General features: G+C 49.7%; 1 protein-coding gene across 4 annotated transcripts in view; it reads right to left on the reverse strand.

Moving 5' to 3' along the window:
* PALM2AKAP2 (PALM2 and AKAP2 fusion) overlaps positions 1 to 25,000 on the reverse strand; it is a 199,832-nt gene that overhangs the window by 60,975 nt on the left and 113,857 nt on the right. The window contains exon 1 of one of the 4 annotated variants that reach the window (XM_007537068.3): positions 13,296 to 13,644. The exons of the other annotated variants lie outside the window; for them this stretch is intronic. Within the exon in view, the coding sequence (XP_007537130.2) occupies positions 13,296 to 13,331 (36 nt within the window). The 5' untranslated portion in view covers positions 13,332 to 13,644. Of the gene's footprint in view, positions 1 to 13,295; positions 13,645 to 25,000 lie in introns of those variants that run through there. 4 annotated transcript variants of the gene reach the window in all.

Raw genomic sequence — 25,000 nt, forward strand, 5'->3', positions numbered from 1 at the left:
TGTCACTGGACCACAAGCAGATTAATCATCAACTGTTTGACTGCGAGCGTCTACTAATATTACAGACTTTTACGACTCAAGAACTGTACACTTAGGGGAGCTTTAAGTAAGGGACTGCATGTGTTCTGGGAGGAATCTGAAATATGACCAGGTCTGGGCCTGTTTCCATGTAAATCTCAATGTGTTTGCGGCTAAACATCTGATACCCAAACAAAAATCTGGGCAGAACCCAGTTTGAGACTGATCAAAGTCAACAAATGGCACCTTACCCTTAAAAAAAGAAATATGACATATTAGCTGGGCGGGGGGAGATAGCCCAGAGGGTCTGCAAAGAGACTCTCATGCTGGAGGCTCCAGAGTCCCAGGTTCAATCCCCTGCACCACCATCAGCCAGAGCTGAGCAGTGTTCTGGTAAAAAACATTAACGATTTTTTATGAAATATTTGTTTAAAGTAGAACCCTTGTAAATTTCCCACACTGCAATCAGACGGTTGAAAAGTAAAACTGCGGGAGTCGGGCGGTAGCGCAGTGGATTAAGCGCACGTGGTGCGAAATGCAAGGACCGGCGCAAGGATCCTGGTTCGAGCCCCCGGCTCCCCACCTGCAGGAGAGTCGCTTCACAGGCGGTGAAGCAGGTCTGCAGGTGTCTATCTTTCTCTCCCCCTCTCTGTCTTCCCCTCCTCTCTCCATTTCTCTCTGTCCTAGCCAACAATGACAATAAAAACAACAAGGGCAACAAAAGGGAAAATAAATAAAGTAAATAAAAATCTTAAAAAAAAAAAAAGTAAAGTAAAACTGCAGCAATGGTGACAGACAGCAGAGTGGGAGCTTGGGGTGGGGCAGTAGCTCTGCCCTGCGTGCGTACGGCCCAGAGTCACCCCAGAACGGCTGTGAATGGCCGAGGGGCCTCAGCATCAGCCAGCGGAGCTGGAGTGACACAAGTCCACAAGACCAGAGGGAAAGGTGAGCACACAAGGAGGCGACAGAAATGTGAACAGTGGGTCTTCTACCAGTGAGACCAGATTTCTCCATTCAGTAGGGTTCTGGGACCGGGAGGGGGGGGCGGCACACCTGGCTAAGTGCTCACACTGCAGTGTCCAAGGACTCAGGTTCAAGCCCCTGGTCCCCACCTGCAGGGGGAAGTTTCATGAGTGGTGGAGCAGGGCTGCAGGTGTCTCTCTGTCTCTCTCCCTCTCAATTTTCCCTCTGTCTCTATCCAAGAATAAATAAATAAACAAACAAACAAATATTGAAAACAATAGGGTTCTGGGTGATCCATACTCCCAGTGGGGGAGAAATATTAGGGGGAAGATGAGCAGAGGGCTGTGAACTCCAACTCCATCAGGACCCAGGGAGAGAGGAGGAAAAGGGAGGGACATTTAGGTGTAGTAACAGAAGTGTGACTTGGAAAGGAAGAGAAGAGGGGACCATACGAGAAAATGGGCAAATCTATACAAATAGACAGGTGTAGAAGTCATAGTCAGCCCCTATCTCAACCTTAGGAGAATTGCTGTAGCTTCCAGTGGAGGGAGTGGGGATCCAGAACTCTAGAGGTGGGAATGATGTGGAGTTGTACCCCTATTCGTTATCTTGTATTTGTAAATCAATATTAAATCACTAATAAAAATCAACAAAAAATAGGGTTCTGGGAACTGGGGTCCAACACTAACTGCAGGGGATGCTGGGATCAGTGGGTCTCAAACACCAGCAGTCAGATTCATAAAGAACAAGTCCCTCTAGATGACACTGGAGAAGCAGCCCCAGCAGACACTGCAGAGGTTCTGAGCAGCGCCCAGCCTACAGGTTCTAGAGAGAGAAGGAGCGACACTTCATCAGAAGCACAGTCTTTGTCTTCAGAGTTCTCTCTCTCTCCCGCCAAGGAGCCCTTCCTGAGCTATTTGCTCTAGGAGTCTGGAGAGGGAGGAATAGACAGCATACTGGTTCTGCAGAGACTCTCATGCCTGAGGCCCCAAGGTCCCGCCTTCAATCCCCCACACCACCATAAACCGGAGCTGACAGGGCTGTGGTAAAAACAAACAGGGAGTCAGACGGTGGTGCAGCGGGTTAAGCGCATGTGGCACGAAATGCAAGGACCAGCGTGAGGATCCTGGTTCGAGCCCCCGGCTCCCCACCTGCAGGGGAGTCACTTCACAGGCGGTGAAGCAGGTCTGCAGGTGTCTGTCTTTCTCTCCCCCTCTCTGTCTTCCCTTCCTCTCCCCATTTCTCTCTGTCCTGTCCAACAACGAAGACATCAACAACAACAATAATAACTACAACAAAACAAGGGCAACAAAAGGGAATAAACAAATATAAAAATAATAAAAAACAAACAACAGCCTGGAGACAGGAAGCTTTCTTTTTAAATGGAATCCTGCCACTAAGAAAGGGGAACCAGCCAGCCCAGTGGGCGGACTCTTTCCGGTGCCCCAACTTGGCTGTGCAGCTACCCTGTGAGAACCCAGCACTGCCCCTTCCTTCACTCTCTGGCCCGCCCGCAGCACCTGCTGTCACTTAAACCCACAGCACTGAGTGTCACACAGCACTGAGCCTGACACCTAGGGAGGGAGCCAGGTGGCTCATCCTCTGGGGACCCACGGCAGGGAGGTAGCAAGGCTTCTCCATCACAGAGAAATGCAAGGCTGCCTGAGTGGAGAGGGGCTGAGGGGAGGGACCAGGTACCTCCCAGCTATCAGGGAGGTCAGGGGAGGCTTCTGGAAGGAGGTGACAGCTGAGCCTCCTTCTGAAAGATGAGGAGTTAACTGAGCCCTGAAGGAAACAGAAGCCTGCTCCAGGCTGGTGTCAGTGACTCTCAGGTCAGCTCCCTAAGGTGAGCTGTTGGGAAGGTCTGTGGAAATGGCAGGCCGGCCACCTGAGCAGTGGCACCAAGGGGAGACCTTGAGCTCTCAAGCACGAGTCCCCACTCAGTCGCTGGCCCCACACGTGGCACAGTGCTGCTCTGGTTCTCTCTCTCTCTCTCTCTCTCATGAATGAATAAGTCTAGAGGGGGAGGGAGGAGAGAGGAAGGGGAGGAGGGAGAGAAGGAGGGGGAAGGAGAGGGGAGGATGGAAATGGGGAGGGAGAGGGACCAGCCCTGGAAGTAACAACATAGTGGATAAAACACTGGACTTGGGTGTCAGGAGGTAGCGCAGCGGGTTAAGCGCACATGGTGCAAAGCACAAGGACCGGCATAAGGATCCCGGTTTGAGCCCCCGGCTCCCCACCTGCAGGGGAGTCGCTTCACAGGCGGTGAAGCAGGTCTGCAGGTGTCTGTCTTTCTCTCCCCCTCCCTGTCTTCCCCTCCTCTCTCCATTTCTCTCTGTCCTATTCCAACGACAGCAGCAGCAACAACAACAATAATAATAACCACAACATTGATGGAACAACAACCTGAGTTTGATCCCTGACATTGCGTGAGCCAGAGTAATACTATCCACCACACTCCCTCTTTTAGTTTTATTGGACAGGACATGGAGAGACCCAAAGAGGAGGGGGAGACAGAGACGGAGGAAGGGAAGGAGTAGACGATGTGCTGTGCTGCGGGGGCTTGAACCCGGGTCCTTGCGCCTGGTGCTGTGCGCACGACCAGGTGTGCCGCCGCCTGCCACCCCACCCCCACCCCCCAAGGGGCTTTTGGATCACAACTCCGCCCCATAAAAATAGCGAATTTGATACCAGGCCCAAAATAATTCCCTTTTGAATGTCTGATCCTTTTATTGTTGTCACCCCTTTAATCTTCCTAAATCTCACCCTGGAGGTCAAGTGGTGTCAATGCTTTTCTCAGATGGTGAAGACTCACTCTCTCCTTGCCCAGAACAGAGCAATCCAAGATGTGTCACCTCAGCAGACTGCAAATTCTTCTTTTTTAATTTTTTATTATTTATTTTCCCTTTTGTTGCCCTTGTTCTTTTGTTGTAGTTATTATTGTTGCTGTTGTTGATGTCGTCGTTGCTGGATAGGACAGAGAGAAATGGAGAGAGGAGGGGAAGACAGAGAGGGGAGAGAAAGACAGACACCTGCAGACCTGCTTCACCACCTGTGAAGCGACTCCCCTGCAGGTGGGGAGCTGGGGGCTCGAACCGGGATCCTTACCTTGGTCCTTGCGCTTTGCGCCACGTGCGCTTAACCCGCTGCGCCACCGCCCGACCCCCAGACTGCAACTGCTGACAGCCCAGTGAGTGCTGCTTAGGACACTGAAGGCCCCTCTGCACTACTCAGCCACAAGGACAATTCTGTTTCCTGCCGGGGAAGGTCAGCCATGGGGGCTGACAGTGCTGACTTGAAGCTCACTGTACTGCAGGGGCCAGGCGTGGCAAACCTGGCTAAGAAGTGCACATATTACAGAGCGCAAAGACCCGGGTTCAAGCCCCTGGTCCCCACCTGTGGGACCTGGGGGGGGGGGCTTCAGGAGAGGGGGAAGCTTCCGGAGTGGTGAAAGAGGGATGCAGGTCTCTCTCCTCCTTTAATTTCTCTTTCTCTGTCCAATAATAAATAAATAACTTTTAAAAAAGGAACTGCAGAGGTGGAGAGTGTGGGCCTGTGTGAGCTTCCGGCTCCAACAGAAACTCGACAGATCAGGTCCTGATTCTGCCAGCTGCTCTCAGCTGGACGGCTCAGAGCTGCGGTGCGCCCCTGTCTGACACCGGGGTGTGAGTGCCGCCGAGTCTGAGATCATGCAAAGGGTGTTCACACGTGGACACTCGAGGGGACAGGAGCAGCGTTCTGGAGAAGAGAGTGGGGCCAGGCGGGGAGAGGACACACACGGTTAAGCACACACACTTCTGGGCGCAAAGATCCGCACAAGTATCCGGGTTCCGGTCCCCAGCCCCCACCTGCAGGGGAGTCGCTTCACAAGCAGTGAAGCAGGTCTGCAGGTGTCTGTCTTTCTCTCCCCCCCTGTCTTCCCCTCCTCTCTCCATTTCTCTCTGTCCTATTCAAGGACAGCAACAACAACAACAATAATAGTAACCACAACAATGATGGAGCAACAAGGGCAACAAAAGGGGGAAAATGGCCTCCAGGAGTGGCGGATGCGCGGTGCAGGCACCCAGCCCCGAGTGCCGGCAGTAACCCTGGAGGCAAAAAAGAAAATGACAGAAAATGACAGTGAGAGAGAAGGTTCTGTTCACAAATCTTCTGGATAAAGTGAGAGAGACAGGAGACTCAGCTACCAGACAGACAGACACACACACACACACAGACACACAGACACACACAAACACACAGACACACACACACACACACTCACACACACACACAGACACACACACACACACTCACACACACACACAGACAGACACACACACAGACAGACAGACAGACACACACACAGACACACACACACTCACACACACAGACACACACACATACACAGACACACACACTCACACACACAGACACACACACAGACACACACACTCACACACACACACAGACACACACACAGACACACACACACACTCACACACACACACAGACAGACACACACACAGACAGACACACAGACACACAGACAGACAGACAGACACACACACAGACACACACACACTCACACACACACAGACACACACACATACACAGACACACACTCACACACACAGACAGACACACACACACACTCACACACACAAACACACACAGACAGACACACAGACAGACACACACACACACTCACACACACAGACAGACACACACACACAGACAGACACACACACACAGACAGACACACACACACTCACACACACAGACACACACACACAGACACACACAGACACACACACACAGACACACACACACATTCACACACACACTTTTTGTGAATAACATTTTTTATTTCCTTTTATTTTTAAGTGATAGGACAGAGAGAACTTGAGAGGCGGGAGGAGGAGTTCCAGAGGGAGAGAGAAAGAGAAACCCTGCAATGTCGCTTCCCCTCCTGTGAAGCCTCCTTCCTGAGGATGTGAACCGGAGGTCTGTGCCCCAGCCGCCGCACCTGGCCATGTGTGTGCTCTGCTGGGCACACCACTGCCCACCCCACCCTCACTTTTTGTTTAACTCCTGGGGCATTAGGAAACAGAAAGTGCAGAGCCCTCAATGCAAGGACAAAGGAGCAGGGGCAGCCTTGCACCTTGTGCGTCCTGTTTTAGCAAAGTTGATTCCTTCTGCACAGAAATGCTCCAGACCACCAGAAGCCAGAAAACCAGTCCCATCAGGGGTCGAGCCCCATACCCCGCATGCAGGAGCAAAGCTTTGCAAGTGGTTCTGAAGCAGGGCTGCAGGTGTCTCTGTCGCAAGTCTGTAGGCCCCTGCCTCCCATTACACCTCTTGAGCAAGATTCTCTTCCCTTCTGAACTTCTGGAAAGATGTAGCAGAGCACATGGCATGGGGGCATCAGCTGGGCTTCTACGCACTCTGTAGGCCTCGGCCTGTTGTCCTCAGCCCTGCCCCAAGCCTCCTGTTGGCTTCCTCAGTGGGTGCCGCCTCTCATGGTGAGCCTCAGCCACCCACTTCACTTCTTCACTTCAGCCCCAGAGCCCACTTCCTCCCCAGGCAGAGCGGCCTGCGGGGCCGGGCCAGCCTCACGTTTCCCTGTGACAGTATCATACGGATATCCAATAGCTACCTGAGGGTAGCTTGTCTTGGGGGCTTGGTGGTGGCACACCTGGTAAAGCTTACACATTACAGTGCACGAGGACCCAGGTTCAAGCCCCCGGTCCCCACCTGCAGGGGGAAAGCTTCAGGAGTGGTGAAGCAGGGCTGCAGGTGTCTCTTTGTCTCTCTCCCTCTCTATCTCCCCTCCCCTCTCAATTTCTCTCTGTCTCTAGCCAATAGTAAAATGAATAAATGACTTTTAAAAAGAGCCAGATTAATTAAGAGAGAAAGCGAGACATCTTGACAGATCCCACAGATGCCTACAACCCTGCCAGAGTGCCCAGGGTGGTTGCGGGTGACCAGAGCATAGTGAGGGCTGCAGGTGTGCACAGACCAGCAGCCAAGGGGCACGGCCTCTGCTCCAGGAGCATCACATGCCTGGGACCTACAGGAGACTGACGATCAAACTGCGGGATCATTTCCAACAGTCTTTCACAAAACGCCACAAGCTCCCCCCCCATCCCACAAGTGACCCCTTCTCACGCCCACACAGAGTTCAGTCCTGTGAACAGAAGTCTTTGAGGAACGGCCTTCTGTCTGAACTAAAGCCTTTTTAGAAAAATTTTTATTGGGGCCGGGTGGTGGCACACCTGGCTGAGAGCACATGTTACAATGCGCAAGGACCCAGGTTTGAGCCCCGAGTCCCCACTTGAGCCCCGAGTCCCCACAGCTTTACAAGTGGTGTAGCAGGGCTGCAGGGGTCTCTGTCTCTCACCCTCTCTACCCCTCCCTTCCCTCTCAATTTCTGACGGTCTCTATCCAATCAATAAATAAAGATAATAAAAAAATTCATTTTCTTTATTTACTGGATAGAGACCGTCAGAAATCAAGAGGGAAGGTGGAGATAGAGAGGAGGAGAGAGACAGTGAGACAGAGACAGAGACACCTGCAGCCCAAACCCAGGTCTTTGCGCACTGTGACATGCGCCACCACCCAGCCCCCAGCCCCGTTTCTGACCAGCTGATTCTGCAGCATCCTGGGCCAAGCAGCCTCTGCTTTCTGTGTGGCTGAGAGGCGCTCAGTCCAGGGACACACACTGTCACCGGCCTTCTGGAAGGGCAGCGTCACTGGCGAGCTCTTGTCACCTCTGTCCCACCCTCTCAGGTCAGGTCTGTCAGAGGCAACTCCAGTGTATTCTCTCGGGGCTGCTGCCCTCTCCAGCTTCTGCCCTTCCAAACCTCAGCTTGGGCCAAGGTCAGCTGTCTGAGAAAGTCAGTCTAACCTGGCCTGTGGTTGTTTGCTAAAGAAAGTCTGCTGTCTCCTGGTTTGCAACCCAGTCTCCCTGTCTCCCTGGCTTCTGTGTGACTTCACCGCACACAGGATAAGTTTTCGTGCCGACAGAGAGGCTGAGAGTGAGGGAGAGAGCACAGCATCAGAACTCCCTGGCACCTGTGACAAGACACATACCCTACCTGGCAAGCTCTCTCTCTGGCCCCACAGTTCTCAATATCGAGAGAGATACAGAGACAGAGAAGGACCTGGATTTGAGCCTGCAGGGGGAAGGCTTCATGAGTGGTGAAGCAGGGCTGCAGGTGTCTCTCCGTCTGTCTCCCTCTCTGTCTCCCCCTCTCCTCTCAATTTCTCTGTCTCTATCCAATAATAAATCAATAAAATATAACTTTTTAAATTTTAAAAAGTATTCAGCCATGAAAAGAAATTCTATTTATGTTATAATAATGAAAAAATATGGATTTTATGCTGTCTGAAAGCAGCCAGATAAAACAAAAAGTACTGCACACTTATTGGGATGATGAGAAAGTTCTGGAAAGAACAGTGGTGATGGGGCCTGGTGGTGGTTCACCTGGTTGAGTGCACATGTTACAATGCACAAGGACCCAAGTTTGAGACTCTGGCCCCCACCTGCAGGGGGAAAGTTTCACGAGTGGTGAAGCAGGGCTGCAGGTGTCTCTCTGTCTCTAGCCAATAAATAAATAAAGATAAGAAAAAAAAATTTAAAAATAGTGGTGGTGACTGCACAACACTGCGAGTATACTAAATTTTACTACTTAATCATTCCAACGGTCAAAACAGTGGGTTTCACAGAAGTGCATCCAATCTCCACAGGAAAAGAGCATCTCCTCCAAGGAAGGGCGAGGTCCACCCAGCAGCTCACTCACACACTCCAAAGGACAGGAGAAGCGTCGCAGCTGCAAAACTAGCAGGGCAATGCCGTGGGGTGTTGTGAAGGCCATGCTGGTGTCAGTTCACACTGCACTCGCCCCTGGGCCAGTCTGACACCCACCCACCCTCATCACTCAGGACATCACTCCAGGGAGTCAACAAAGCTCCCTGTTTACAGGCATAAAGACCCTCCTAGCTCTGTTTCTGAAGCAAATAGAAAGACCTAAAAAGACACCTGAAAGTACCAATGAAACAGTTCCTACTGTTTAGACCTAGACACCCTCCTCACCTGCCTCCTATTTCACTTCCCTCAGTCACTCCCAAGCTGACCCTGTCAGACAGGGTAAGGACGACAAAAGCTGCATAAGGGCAAGAGACCGGCACACTTCAGTGATGACTCTTAGTCTCTGCCAGGCCACCCCAGCACCTGGGGCCTTAGTCAGGGGGTCCTGGGATCCCACACAGACATGATGACCCTAGAGCTCTCACAGACCCTCTCTCCACTGTCACTGCTCATGTCCATCAGGAACAACACAATGGACCTCTCTGTGGGCCCCATAGGACCTTGTTCTCAATGTGGATCAACAAGGGTGGGGAATGTTCCATCCTCTGAAGGGAGGTTGCACAACATATTCAACCTACCACCCAAGGAAGATGGGTCCTGAAATGAGTGCAGCCTGGAGTGTTCTCACCCATGACCACAGACTGTGAGCTCAGACCTACAGGGATGCAGAGGTCACACAGGCTCCTGTGCCGAATGTGGGCCCCAGATCAGATCGATGGGGTTTACAATTAACAATATTTATATACTTTTCCCATAGTTGGGTGCTACTATCCTTTTTTTTCCAACTATGACGCCATCTCCCCAGACAATAACTTGGGTCCACCTGCATATTAGATGTCAGGCAAAGGCAGAAAACTAGTAAAGTCATGGACCCCTTGGAATATACCTAAAATAGACTTACTAGCTTTCTCTAAAACGTAGACCCCAAATCTTTATCTACAGTATTCCAGCTTTTAGGTTCATGATTGGTCAACAATTTGTTTGGCTTTATATCTTAACTCTTTTTCAGCCACCAGGTTCCAGATGCTACCATGATGCCAACCAGACTTCCCAGGGCAGACAACCCCACCAATGTGTCCTGGAGCCCTGCCTCCCCAGAGCCCCACCCCACTAGGGAAAGAGAGAGACAGGCTGGGAGTGTGGATCCACCTGTCAACGCCCATGTTCAGTGGGGAAGCAATTCCAGAACTCAGAACTCCCATCTTCTGTACCTGACAATGACCCTGGGTCCATAATCCCAGAAGGATGAAGAATAGGAAAGCTTCCAATGGAGGGGATGGGATACGGAGTTCTGGTGGTGGAAACTGTGTGGAACTGCACCCTTCCTATCCTATAGTCTTGTCAATATTTCCATTTTATAAATAAAAATTTTTTTTAAAAGCCCATGTCCACTAGCTACAGAAATTATCCACACGGAGTCCACTGCTGCTACGGGGAGACAGCCTGTGTCATTGACACAGACAGTGAAATGGTCTCAGAGCTACATCTGTGTGGCATAGGACAACAGACACACTTCTTCTGTAGGAAAGACTTACTTATTTTATAAGACAGACAGACAGATAGTAGCACCACTCTGACCCAGCATCTGTGATGTTAGGGACTGGGCCTAGGGTGTCATACATGCAAGCCCTACACTGGTGCTGAGCCCCTCTCTCTCTCTCTTTCTCTCTCTCTCTCTCTCTCTCTCTCTCACACACACACACACACACACACACACCATGATACAGTTCGTGATGTATTCAAAGTCACTATTACTTTAAAGAAGATGTAGACTTTTGTGCCAAAACCCTCACGCCTCACATTTCAGGTCTGCAAAAATCAGTTTAATCTGAACAGCTTGTCCATCCCTACATCACTCACAGGCAAGGGACACATTCCTGTGACAGACATTGTAATAGTCTATCAGTGTCACGCTAAGAATACTCCTTCAGTGGTCCGGCAGGTGGTGCATTGACAAAACTTTGGACTCTCAAGCATGAGGTCCCGAGTTCAATCCCTGGCAGCACATGTACCAGAGTGATGTCTGGTTCTTTTTCTCTCCTCCTATCTTTCTCTTAAATAAATAAAATCTTAAAAAAAAAAAAAGAATACTTCTTTAGAGGGGGTTGAATGGTTACGTGGAAAACTGAGAAAGGCGACACATGTACAAACTATTGTATTTTACTGCCAATTATAAACCATTCATCCCCTCAATAAAAAAAAGAAGAAGAATAAGAATACAGGAGGGGGAGTCGGGCGGTAGAGCAGCGGGTTAAGCGCAGGTGGCGCAAAGCGCAAGGACCGGCATAAGGATCCTGGTTCAAGCCCCCGGCTCCCCACCTGCAGGGGAGTCGCTTCACACGCGGTGAAGCAGGTCTGCAGGTGTCTCTCTTTCTCTCCCCCTCTCTGTCTTCCCCTCCTCTCTCCATTTCTCTCTGTCCTATCCAACAACGACGTCATCAACAACAATAAAAACAACAAGGGTTGGGAGTCGGGCTGTAGCGCAGCGGGTTAAGCGCAGGTGGCACAAAGCACAAGGACCGGCATAAAGATCCCGGTTTGAACCCTGGCTCCCCACCTGCAGGAGAGTAGCTTCACAGGCGGTGAGCAGGTGTCTGTCTTTCTCTCCTCCTCTCTGTCTTCCCCTCCTCTCTCCATTTCTCTCTGTCTTATCCAACAATGACAACAACAACAATAATAACTACAACAATAAAACAACAAGGGCAACAGAAGAGAATAAATAAAATAAATATTTAAAAAAAACAAGGGCAACAAAAGGTAAATAAATACATAAATATATTTTTTTAAATCTTTAAAAAAAAAAAGAATACGGAAGCTTCCAATGGAGAGAATGGGACACAGACCTCTGGTGGTGGGAGCTGTGTGGAATTGCACCCTTATTCACAATCTGGTTAATCATTATTAAATCACTAATTAAAAATTAAAACATAAAAAATTTCTCCCAGACTCACACCTGGTTCATGAGCAAAGCACATTATCAGGATGACTATCTCGACCAATTCTGTGGGTCCAACAATGGGACTGTAAGCAGACGAACTGTTCCGACCGACTGTCACAGATTAAAAACCTGAGGGGAGGTTTGAAGGAACTTCCCCCAAAGACCTCTTTCAAATCTGTACCTACACACCTGCATATTTATATATTTACACAAGGCCATAAGTACTTAGGTTGTTTACATGATACGTAGACAAGCACTTCTATCATTTATATATGACATAATCACACAAAGTTCATGCCTATCACTTTACACGTCAGCATGTACATTGAGTCATGAAAATGAAGCTGCCTCCCTTGAGCCGAGGAGACTTTGATCAGACCTTCTTAATGGAGAATGGCCCGGTTTCTGTGCCCTTGGCAAAGGTCTGTGTGCAGCTCAGCTTTCACTACTCCACCGTCAACTCTCGCCATGCACAGGACCTCCCGGTACCCCCCTCCATGCTGCCTTGGCCTAAGAGAAGCGTTCAAGCACACACACGACCCGAGTCCCTGCCTGGCCAGAAGGAGGCCTGAAAGGGAGGTCACAGCTGTCAAACTCCAAGGAGAATATCCCACAGCCTGTGCCCATGCCTGCCTAGCCTCGCATGTTCCAGGTCGACTGGCAAATGATTCTTAATGCACTGGGCGCATTCCCGGCTGGTACTCTGCAGAATTACCTGCAGAATTACCTGTGGCCCGGGAGGTGGCACAGTGGATAAAGCATTGACTCTCAAGCATGAGGTCCAGAGTTCGATCCCCAACAGCACATGTACCGGAAAGATGTCTGGCTCTTTCTGTCAGGGGCCAGGTGGTGGCACACCTGGTTGAGCGCACACGTTACAGTGCGCAAGGACCCAGGTTCGAGCCCCTGGTCCTCACCTGCAGGGGGAAAGTTTCACAAGTGGTGAAGCAGGGCTGCAGGTGTCTCTCTGTCTCTCTGTCACCCCCTTCCCTCCCTATCACCCCTCTCTATCACCCCCTTCCCTCTCAATTTCTGCCTGTCTCTGTCCAACAAATAAAGATTAAAAAAAGAAGAAGAAGAAGAAGAAGAATTATCTGCCTAATTCCCTGGTAACACGCCTGAAACAGGACTGACTGGCTCAGAAAGAGTCATTGCATGAAACCACCAGGCAGAAAGCCACAGAGCACACTTCCGCTGAAGCGCTGCCTCTCTGAGAAGTGCCGTCCGAGCTGAGCGTCCTAGGGCCCTGCAGCAGCTGCCAGGGGAAAGACCGACAATAAACCTGAACCAAACAGCTCTCTCCAGCCTTCAAGCTATTCTGCTTCAGACGTCGTGAGTGAGCGGCGGCCACAGCAGCATGCCACCGGCCATTTATTTGGAGTTCATTTTCCTCCTGCCACCTATGGTGCCTTGCGTTCACAGGCCAGGAGCCAGAGCGGAAGGGGCAGACGGAGCTCTGCACCCGGGCTCTCCCTCAGGGGCACGCAGCAGACCACCGGCACAGAAGCAACCTGAGAGACCTACCGTGAAGAGAGAGAACAGCATCCAGGTGGCGATCATGACCTAACTCTGCCGGCTGCCGCCAGGTCTTGAGAACCAGTGGCTGCACACACCCCGCAGGCTTCCCTTGGCCCGGCTGCACATTGGGCTGAAGGGCACAGACGCTGCCGGGTGACAGTGTCGCATGGGAAGCAGGGCTGATGGGCACCCCGGGCGCCGCGTGCCTGGTGGAGGCTGCCCCGGGAAGCACGCGCTGCGGTGTGAACTGGCCCGACTCCTCCGATTCAAAGGGACCGCTCACAAGCCTGTTGGAGCCTTCAAGGGCAAACGGAACAGGAGGCGTGTGTGTTTACAGCTTCTCCTGGTCGGGTTACACTTTATCAGATCCCTCAGGATTCAACACTCATGCTGTCCGGTAGTTGCTTGAATGCCGAACATCGGAGTGAGCCGTGAGGGAGCCAACGGGGAGTTCATCTCTCTCTGTATATGCGTCACGATCATGGCGACGTAGTGTACAGTCCAAAGACCAGAGAGTGACCTTCAAGACTTTTCCTCCTGTAGAGCTGCTGGCCTTCTGCAGCGAGGAGAGTCACCGGACACGGTGTTTACAGTAAAGACAGGTAGCTGTGGCTCAGACAAAGGCGCCTTTGCTGAGAGGAAGGGAACCTGCTGAGCGAGAGCCAGGGCAAGGAGGGAGCAAGGAGGGACGGGCATTCAGGCACAGGTGGGACAAAGGGGAAAGGCCAGGTGCTGCGACTACAGGGACAAGAATTCCACTTCTCTCTCTCTCTCTCTCTTTCTTTACTTACTTACTGGATGGAGACAGCCAGAGACTGCGAGGGGAGGGAGAGGTAGAGGGAAAGAGACAGAGAGACACCTGCAGCCCTAATTCAGCACTCCCAAAGTTTTCACCCTGCAGGTGGGGACGGGGGCTCGGACCCAGGTCCTTGTGCACTCAGCCAGGTGCGCCACCACCTGGCCCCAAGTTCTAATGGCTTTTAAAAAAATTTTTAAAAAGACTTTATTTATTTACTAATGAGAAAAATAAAAGGAGAGAGATAAAGAACCAGACATCACTCTGATACATGTCCAGACTGGGGATAGAACCCAGAACCTCATGATCGACAGTCCAATGCTTTATCCACTAAGCCACCTCTCTGGCCACAGTTCTGACTTAAGTCACAAAAAACAAAAATTCTTACTAAGAACCATATTAAGAAGGGGGATAAACTTGTTTACATCATCTTGGTTTTTTTTAAGTTTTTTAAAAATATTTTTATCTGTTTATTATTGAATAGAGATAGAGAGAAATTGAGAAGGAAGGAGGTAGGGAAGGAGAGAGACAGAGAGACACCTGTAGCCCTACTTTACCAATCATGAAGCTTTCCCCATGAAGGTGAGGACCAGGGGTTTGAACCCGGATTCTTGTGCACTGTGATGTGAGTACTCAACCAGACGCACCACCCTCTGGCCCCACACTGTCTTGATTTTTTTGTTTGTTTTTTAAATTTTTATTTATAAAAAGGAAACACTGACAAGACCACAGGATAAGAGAGGTACAACTCCACACAATTCCCACCACCAGAACTCTGTATCCCGTCCCCTCCCCTGATAGCTTTCCTATTCTCTATGACTCTGGGAGTATGGACCCAGGGTCATTGTGGGTTGCAGAAGGTGGAAGGTCTGGCTTCTGTAATTGCTTCCTCACTGAACATGGGTGTTGACAGGTGGATCCATACTCCCAGCCTGTCTCTCTCTTTCCCTAGTGGGGCAGGGCTCTGGGGAAGCAGGGCTCCAGGACACATGGTAGGGTCATCTGCCCAGGGAAGTCAGAGTTAACATATAAAGCAGAAAAAATTGTTGACTAATCATGAACCTAAAGGCTGGAATATTGTGGATGAAGATTTGGGGTCTCCATTTTGAAGATAGCTAGTAGGCATATTTTAGTTATATTCCAAAGGGCCCATGACTATACTAGTTTTTTATTTTTAAACTTTTTAATTTTTTCCCTTTTGTTGCCCTTGTTGTTTATTGTTATTGTTGTTATTGCTGGATAGGACAGAGAGAAATGGAGAGGACGGGAAGACAGAAATGGAGAGGACGGGAAGACAGAGAGAGCGAAAGATAAACCTGTGAAACAACCCCCTGCAGGTAGGGAGCTGGGGGCTCAAACTACTTTATTAGTTTTCCCTGAGCCTGACCTCTGATATGCAGGTGGACCCAAGTTATTGTCTGGGGAGATGACGTCATGGCTGGAAAAAGGACCAGAAAGCTGGATCAGGGAAGAGAGTAGCTCCCTAATATGGGAAAGGGGTATAAATATTGTTGACTGTAAACCCCATCGATTTGATCTGGGGCCCATAATGAGCTTAGGAGCCTGTGTGACCTCTGCATCCCTGAAGATCTGAGCTCACATCCTGTGGTCATGAGTAGGAACGTTCCAAGCTGCCCCAATTTCAGGACCCTTCTTCCTCAGGTGGTAGATAGAGTAGGTTATCTAACTTCCCTTCAGAAGATGGAACATTCTCTACCATTGCTGATTCAAACTGAGAACAAGGTCCTGACTTGGGCTGTATTAACAGAGGTACAGGGGCTAGGCAGTAGTGCAGCTGGTCAAGTGCACTTGGCACAAAGAGCAAGGACCAGTTCAAGCATCACAGTGCAGGTGTCTGTCTTTCTCTTCTCCCCTCTGTCTTCCCTCCTCTTCTCAATTTCTCTCTGCCTTATCCAGCAACAATGACAGCAACAGAAGCAACAACAACAATAATGGAAAAAAGATGGCCGCCAGGAGCAGTGGATTCATAGTGCAGGCACCAAGCCCCAGCGATGACTCTGCAGGGAAAGAAAAGAAGAGAAGAGGAGAGGAGAGGAGGAGAAAGAGAAGGGGAAGGGAAAGGGGAAAGGAGAAGGAGAAGGAGAAGGAGGAGGAGGAGGAGGAGAAGGAGAAGGAGGAGGAGGAGGAGAAGGAGGAGGAGGAGGACGAGGAGAAGAAGGAGGAGGAGGAGAAGGAGGAGGAGGAGGAGGAGGAGGAGAAGGAGGAGGACGAGGAGGACGAGGAGAAGAAGGAGGAGGAGGAGAAGGAGGAGGAGGAGGAGGAGGAGGAGGAGAAGGAGGAGGAGGACGAGGAGAAGAAGGAGGAGGAGGAGAAGGAGGAGAAGGAGGAGGAGGAGGAGGAGGAGGAGGAGGAGAAGGAGAAGGAGAAGGAGAAGGAGAAGGAGAAGGAGAAGGAGAAGGAGAAGGAGAAGGAGAAGGAGAAGGAGAAGGAGAAGGAGAAGAACAGAACTAGGCTAGGCTCCATGGCCTCCAGCTGCCAGTGCTGCTGCTAACTAGTCAGAAACTATTCTGACTCCTGATCTTCTCTGCATGCTAACAGGATCTCTAACTGCACACCAGGAAGATTTAGGTTAGTGACAAAGGACTCTGCCAGTCAAGATACCAGCGGAGGGACCAGGGCTATTTACATGTAGCTTGGGGCTCTGGGCTATGGTGTGACCATCAGAATGCTGCTTCACAGTTGGTTGGTCCCGCCAGCATCTAAGATAGAGCCATTTGTAAATAGCTCTGAATGACCTAAATCATGGTGAGGTCTTGTATGGTACAGTGAACCCTGACCATGGGGTCTTCAGAGTAAACCAAGCTCCGAAATAACTTGGTTATGACAATAACTATTACCTTCCTAATCTCTAAGACAGCAAGGAACCTTCCTCATTCTCTTAAAAGTCCATCTTTCCCCCAGTTCTGGAACCTCTGGGACTTTGCCTGTATTTCTTCCTGCTTCTCCTCTCGACCCCTGTCCTGTGACAGACACTGCCTCTGAGGGCCTCAACTACATCAGCGCAGCCAGTGCCACCCTGCCACCTTTCACTTCAGACTCTGTCGAGACTGAGGTTGACATCTCAGGCCTGAGATGTCCACCCTCCAGTTCTATTACTATGCTACCCAGCTGCAAACATTACCATGACACCGTCCTGACTCCCCTGGGCAGACAGACGACCTCACCAGTATGTCCTGGAACCTCCCCTCCCCAGAGCCCCCCCACTAGGCAAAGACAGAGACAGGCTGGGAGTGTGGATCCACCTGCCTACACCCATGTCCAGTGGAGAAGCAATGACAGAAGCCAGAACTCCCACCTTCTGCTCCCCAAAATGATCCTGGGTCCATGCTCCCAGAGGGATAAAGAACAGGGAAGCTTCCAATGGAGGGGATGGGACACAGAACTCTGATGATGGGAACTGTGTGGAACTGTACCCATTATCTTGCAATCTTGTTAATCATTATTAAATCACTAATAATATATATATTAAAGGCTATTGCTTCCAGTACATGAGGTGCTGTCAGATAAAGAATTGCCTAGATTCTGGGAACAAGAAGAAGGAAGTGTAAGGAGAGAAGCCAAAGGCAGGTGCTAGTTTGGTTAGGCCACCACCGAAACAAACAGGCCCAAGTTGCGGGTGGTCACTCAGGAAGGAGAAAGCAGGGGCTGGACCAAGGACCACGGGGAGCCCTCTTCATCCTGGGGTGTCCTGTAAAAGGCCCAAAGAGTAAAGAAAGTGCTGTGCCCTGCCAAGTCAGAGAGGAAACGTGGGCTGATCTATTTTAAGAATCCCGTCCACTAAGAAAAACAGACTCCTGAAAAAGTAAGGCATAATCATAGGTAACTTGCAAGTCCTGTCTTTCCAAACTCCCCCCCCCACACACACACACACATACACACACAATGTTAACGATGAGTCTCAACCAACAGTTGTGGTGTGAACTGTGAAGTTTTTTTCCCCCTAGGGGAACAATCTTAGAATCTACCACTTTTTGTCAGGAGAAAAACAATCATTAACTGACTTGACCAATTTTCTAAAGTTCACATTTTAGAAGCATTACAGATTGCCTGCCAAGTCCAGGACCACCGCCGGCCTTCCTGCTGAGACAGAGCTTTCAGACACCACCGGGTTAATCATGCTGTGGGCTAGCTGCTTTTATTTTTTATATTTGTTTACCTTACCCAAAGCACCATTCAGCTCTGGCTATTGGCAATGCTGGGACCCCAACATATAGAGTCGCCAATGTCTATCCTCAGAACTATGTGACTCTTGCTGCTGGGTACATGTTCACAAGACGGGGTGATGAGAGAAGAGAGGTGCTTTTGGAAGCAGGGCGCTCCATCCCTCTAAGCAGTCTCTCCGTCGGGTGCCAAGGAGACACAGAGAACACAGTGCAAGGCTGTGCTAGCTACTCACTGCCTGCATCACAGTGACCCATGCTATTTAAAAAATGTCTTAAATATCTAACTGATAGAAAAAAATAAGAGGGGAGGGGAAATAAAGGAGGTGTACCTGCAGCCCTGCTCTACTAGCCATAATGTTGCTCCCTTCTGCTGGTGAGGACTGAGGGCTTGAACCCCAGTCCCTGAACTCGGTAACATGTACACTCCTTAGTGGTGCTACACCCAGCCCTTCCCATGCTACTTCTTCTTCTCCTTTTTTTTTCTTAATATTTATTTAATCCCTTTTTGTTGCCCTTGTTGTTTTATTATTGTAGTTATTATTGTTGTTGTTCTTTTATTTATTTATTTATTTATTCCCTTTTGTTGCCCTTGTTGTTTTATTGTTGTAGTTATTGATGACGGAAGAAGGGCAAACGCTAGAAGAAGAAGTTATTGATGTCGTTGTTGTTGGATAGGACAGAGAGCAATGGAGAGAGGAGGGGAAGACAGAGACGGGGAGAGAAAGACAGACACCTGCAGACCTGCATCACCGCCTGTGAAGCGACTCCCCTGCAGGTGGGGAGCCGGGGGGGGGGGGTTTGAACCGGGATCCTTATGCCGGTCCTTGTGCTTTGTGCCACCTGTGCTTAACCTGCTGTACTACCCCCCGACTCCTAATACTTATTTATTTATTCCCTTTTGTTGCCCTTGTTGCTTGTTACTGTTGTAGTTATTGTTATTGATGTCATTGTTGGATACGACAGAGAGAAATGGAGAGAGGAGGGGAAGACAGACAGGGGGAGAGAAAGACAGACACCTGCAGACCTGCTTCACCGCCTGTGAAGCGACTCCCCTGCAGCTGGGGAGCTGGGGGCTGGAGCCAGGATTCCTATGCCAGTCCTTGAGTTTGGCACCATGTGCGATTAACCCGCTGTGCTACCAGCCAACTCCCTATTGTTGTTGTTCTTGATGTTGTTATTGGATAGGACAGAGAGAAATGCAGAGAAGCGGGAAGACAGAGATGGGGAGAGAAAGACAGACACCTGTGAAGCAACCCGCCTGCAGGTGGAGAACCAGGACTCAAACAGGGATCCTTATGCCGGTTTGCTCCATGTGCACTCAACCCGCTGCGCTATGCCCCCCCCGCCCCATACTACCTCTTACAGAAACACATGGAGACTCGGCTCCAGGATAAAAGTAAGCTACACATCCCTGCTCCTCACTGCACATCACAATTTCTAGGTGGATTCGCTTCCTTGTCCAAGGAAACGCTGGCCACAGCCAGATTTTCTGAGGCATTTCGTCAGATTTGCCAAGTGTGAAATCCTATTTCTTCGCAGGCCAATGCAGAATGGTCATGAAGGGCCACAAAGTTCTGCTGTGAAAAGGGAACATTTAATTCAGCCAGTGTGAAACTGCCCAGAGCAACGTCTCAAAAGCACAAGTCTACTCAGCAAGGAGCCTTCACTCGTGGTTGCTGCTGGTGGACAGACGCAGGGGAGTGCACTTGAGCCGGCAGTGCCATTCCCCACCGCAGGGAGACACTGCTGAGGCAGAGGCCCGCCCACACCCACGGCCACGGGCTGCTTCCTGTCTGGAGCGCACAGGGCACCTTTCCCTTCTGAAACAACCAAGCTGTCCTCAGCCATTACTTCTGTCTAGCTAACAGTAACAGACCAGTGCAAGTGAGATGTCTTCCTTTCCTTTAAAAAATATGTTTATGGGAGCCGGGCAGGGGCACAGCGGGTTAAGCGCAGGTGGCGCAAAGCGCAGGAACCGGCGCAAGGATCCTGGTTCGAACCCCCTGGCTCCCCACCTGCAGGGGGGTCGCTTCACAGGCGGTGAAGCAGGTCTGCAGGTGTCTGTCTTTCTCTCCCCCTCTCTGTCTTCCCCTCCTCTCTCCACTTCTCTCTGTCCTATCCAACAACAACAACAATAAAGGCAACAATAATAGCTATAACAATAAAAACAACAACAAGGGCAACAAACGGGAACAAATAAATATTAAAATATATATTTTTATTTATTTCTGGATAGAAACAGAGAAATTGAGACAGGAGGAGGGAGAGAGACACAGGCAGAGAGACCCTGCAGCCCTGTTCCACCACTCCTGAAGCTTTCCCCCTACAGGTAGGGGCTAGGGGTCTTGAACAGGCAACCTCGTGCACTGTAATGTGAGCACTCAACCAGGTGAACTACCACCTGGTCCATGTGAGATGTTTTTTTAATTCAAAACTAAATTCAAAACCACCTAGGTCCCCAGAAAGGAAAATTATCCTTGGTGTTAGAAAATGAAATAAAATAACAGATAGATAACAGCACCAAGAATCTGAAAATATCTCAAACTTATATGAAAGGATAAAAGCTCCCTGCTGATTCTGTTTTTTAATATTATTTCAGATAAGTATGAAATATAAAAAAAATTAAGAATTCACAGATGCTAAAAGAATTAGCTATTAAATATTTTTTAAATACAAGAATATCTAACTTTAGAAAAACTCTATGTGAAAGCAAAGATCTACAAGGAAAAAAACTTATATAACTTTCTGTATATACATTTCTATATAGTGCTCACTAGCTAAAAACAAAGGTATCGCTCATGTAATATAGTAAGGTGTAAAACAGCGCCCCTCAGTACACCCCCCCAATTCATTGATTGTCTAAACCAGAGAGTGGTAAAAACAGTCCACAGAACACAGTCTCTAGTTCTTGAAAACACAGTTTTATCAGGAGTGAAGTCACACTCACTCCTTTACACACTGCTGATGGCTGTTTGCAGGCATCCACAGAAGCCGGCTGCAGAGACCATGAAGCCCAAGCGTCCCATAAGGGCCCCATAAGGGTCCTGCTCTTTGCAGGAAAGGTGCGCTGGTGCCTCATCTGTCTCAAGGCAAGTCTGAGGTTTAACAGCTGCTCAGTAACTTTGGGCTTCCAGGCAGAGTTAGGAGCCAAGCAGTGGCTCTCAGGAAGAGGCCTGACCTGGGAGCCAGAAGACAGAGATTGATACTCAGGGGGCCTTGCCTGCTTGCCTGCTACGTACAACTGGCAACTGACACAGCTGTGCTGAGCCCACCTTTTTCCATCTGATAGTACGGAGAGAAATTGGGGGGGGGGGAGACAACATCTGCTTCAACACAGTGAAGCCCCACCCAACCACTCCTGCAGGTGGGGACCAGGGCCTTGAACCCCAGCCTTGAACACAGAAATATAGGCACTCAACTGGGTGTGCCCCCATTTTCCGACCTCACAAGACGTGGAAGTGACGGGGCCTTTAATGTTCGACCGCAAAGCAGATGAACTATTCCAAGAATAGCGAAAGTCAACACTGAATGTGCTGAGTGTTTCCATATATCACCCAAGTCCTCAGAAGTCCTGCTAGATGTAAACCATCACAACACCCCGTGGCAGGCCAAGAAAGCAAAGCAGGAGGCCAGGTGGGGGCGCACCTGGTTGAGCGCACATGTTACAGTGTGCAAGGATCTGGGTTCAAGCCCCCAGTCCCCACCTGCAGGGGGAAAGCTTTACGAGTGGTGAAGCAGGGCTGTGGGTGTCTCTCTGACTCTCTCCCTCTCTCTCTCCATTCCTCTCCATTTCTGGATGTTTCTATCCAATAAATAGATAAAGATAGTAAGAAAATTTAAAAAATAAAGATTGTCTTACACGACACAAGGACCCTGGTTCCACCCTCTGGCCTCCACCTGCAGGGGGAAAGCTTTGCAAGCGGTGAAGCAGGGCTGCAGGTGTGTCTCCGTCTCTCTCCCTCTCTACCACCCCCTTCCCTCTTGATTTCTGGCTGTCTCTATCCAATAAATAAAGATAATAATTTTTTTTTTTTAAAAAAGGAAAGAAAAGCAAAACAGAGAGGTTAGGGGATTGTCAGGTAGCTAGTAAGTGATTAAGCTTAGATGCAAACCCAGGAGCAGGCGCCTCAGATTCCCAAGTTCACGCCACTGCCCCCTAAGGCCACTGAGTGGTCTGCACCCAGTCTCTGCATTTCATAAACAAAGGCTTCCTGGAGTCCTTCCTGAGGCGGTGACAGCGCAGTCTCTGTACAGCCCTACTCGTTCTCTGACGTCATGGATTGCTCATTAAAAAAAAGAAAAAATTAAAGGGAGAGGCAGATAGTATAGTGGTGATGCAAAGAGACTCTCATGCCTGAGGCTCTGAAGCCCCAGGTTCAATCCCCTGCACCATCGTAAGCCAAAGATGAGCAGTACTCTGATAATAATAAAAAGAAAAATTAAAGTTTTATCTGAAAATTCAGAGAAAGGGAATTTCAAGCAGTACAGAGTAATCTTGCCTTGCAGAGTGTCAAGATTAATCCTAAACTCCTAAGTAACCCATGAGACTGCTGTGTCTCCACACCACAGCCAGCCTGGCCTACCTCATCTTCTCTGGAATGCTCAGCAAGATACAAGTTGAGACCATGTGTTTTTGCTTTTCAAAAGCAGGTCTAGCAAAAATAATTACAGAAAAATTAAAAGCGGGTGGTGGAAGATAGCATAATGTTTATACAAAGAGACTCTCATGCCTGAAACTCCAAAATCTCACGTTCAATCCCCAATACCACCATAAGCCAGAGGAGAAGGAGAACGAGAACGAGGAGAAGGAGAAGGAGGAGAAGGAGAACGAGGAGGAGGAGAAGAAGAAGAGGAGAAGGAGAAAAAGGAGGAGGAGGGGGAAGAGGAGGAGAAGAAGGAGGAGGAGGAGGAGAGGAGAAGGAGGAGGAGGAGAAGGAGGAGGAGGAGAAGAAGGAGGAGGAGGAGGAGGAGAAGAAGGAGGAGGAGAAGGAGGAGGAGGAGAAGAAGGATAGGAGAAGGAGAAGGAGGAGGAGAGGAGAAGGAGGAGGAGGAGGAGAGGAGAAGGAGGAGGAGGAGGAGAGGAGAAGGAGGAGGAGGAGGAGGAGGAGGAGAGGAGAAGGAGGAGGAGGAGAAGAAGGAGGAGGAGGAGAAGAAGGAGGAGGAGGAGGAGAAGAAGGAGAGGAGAAGGAGAGGAGAAGGAGGAGGAGGAGGAGGAGAAGGAGGAGAAGAAGGAGGAGGAGAAGAAGGAGGAGGAGGAGAAGAAGAAGGAGGAGGAGAAGAAGGAGGAGGAGGAGAAGAAGGAGGAGGAGAAGAAGGAGGAGGAGGAGAGGAGAAGGAGGAGGAGGAGAAGAAGGAGGAGGAGAGGAGAAGGAGGAGGAGGAGAAGAAGGAGGAGGAGAAGGAGGAGGAGGAGAAGAAGGAGGAGGAGAAGAAGGAGGAGGAGAAGAAGGAGGAGGAGAAGGAGGAGGAGGAGGAGAAGGAGGAGGAGAAGAAGGAGGAGGAGGAGAAGAAGGAGGAGGAGAAGGAGGAGGAGGAGGAGAAGGAGGAGGAGGAGGAGAAGAAGGAGGAGGAGAAGAAGGAGGAGGAGGAGAAGAAGGAGGAGGAGAAGGAGGAGGAGGAGGAGAAGGAGGAGGAGGAGAAGGAGGAGGAGGAGAAGAAGGAGAAGGAGGAGGAGGAGCAGGAGGGGGGTAGGAGAAGGAAGGGAACATGTAAAAACAGCAACAGCGTGAACTATATCTATAAGTATTTCTGATCTACCAGAGCGCTGCCCAGTTCTGGTTTGTGCTGGCACGGAGGATAGACGGACAGGCTGTAGGTGTTCAGAGGCTCAAGCATCAAAGTCCTTTCATATAGCCACGGGCTCTCTCTCCTTTCCCCCACGCCATATGCCTATATGTTACATGTCTGGATTTCTAAAAAGGAGTTTGGTGGCCCAAGAGTTGGTTTAATGGATAGTCTTGAAATCTTAAGCACGAGGTCCGGTGTTCACGTCCTGGCAGTGCAGAGTGATGCTCTGGTTCGCTCTGCCTCTATCTGTGGTCTCTCTCCCTTTCTCCTTTCCTCCTTCTCTCATTAACAAATATTTTTTTCAATGAATTTCTATAACGTATGATATTTTTAAAAATGAGATATTTTTTATTTAATTTATTTAATATGTGTATTATTGGATAGAAATAAAGAGACACTGAGAGGGGAGGGAGAGAGACAGAGAGACAGAGAGACACCTGCAGCCCTGCTTCACCACTCATGAAGCTTTCCCCCTGCAGGTGGGGACCAGAGACTTGAACCCGGGTCCTTGCGCACTGTAATGTGTGCACTTAACCAGCTGTGCCACACCTGGCCCCTAACTTGGGAGATTTTATTATTCACAATTTTACCCTTCTGAGAAGCAATCTGGAAGCAAGTCTCAAGAGTCTTCACACCTGTGCCAGCCACTCAGTATTTTCATTTCCATGATTCCGCTAGATGAAAGCCACCAGGGACGCTGACACAGCAGTCAGCCTGTGCAGTTCCTGGTGCTGTTCAGTCTGAATTTTCGAGGAGATGGTATCTGTAAGTCTCTTGCGCCAAAAGCTACAGTATACACCTGGCAATTAGCGCCTGTCCTGTGAAGGATGCACCAGACTCTATATGCATCTGGATGACACTGTGACACAGAAGTTCAGCTTCCAGAAAAACATCTTCACACTTGTCAAGTTCTCTTTATGGAATGCTGCCTTGAAATGACCTTTC

The sequence above is a fragment of the Erinaceus europaeus genome, chromosome 10 (genome assembly GCF_950295315.1).
Source record: "Erinaceus europaeus chromosome 10, mEriEur2.1, whole genome shotgun sequence".
Taxonomy (NCBI): domain Eukaryota; kingdom Metazoa; phylum Chordata; class Mammalia; order Eulipotyphla; family Erinaceidae; genus Erinaceus; species Erinaceus europaeus.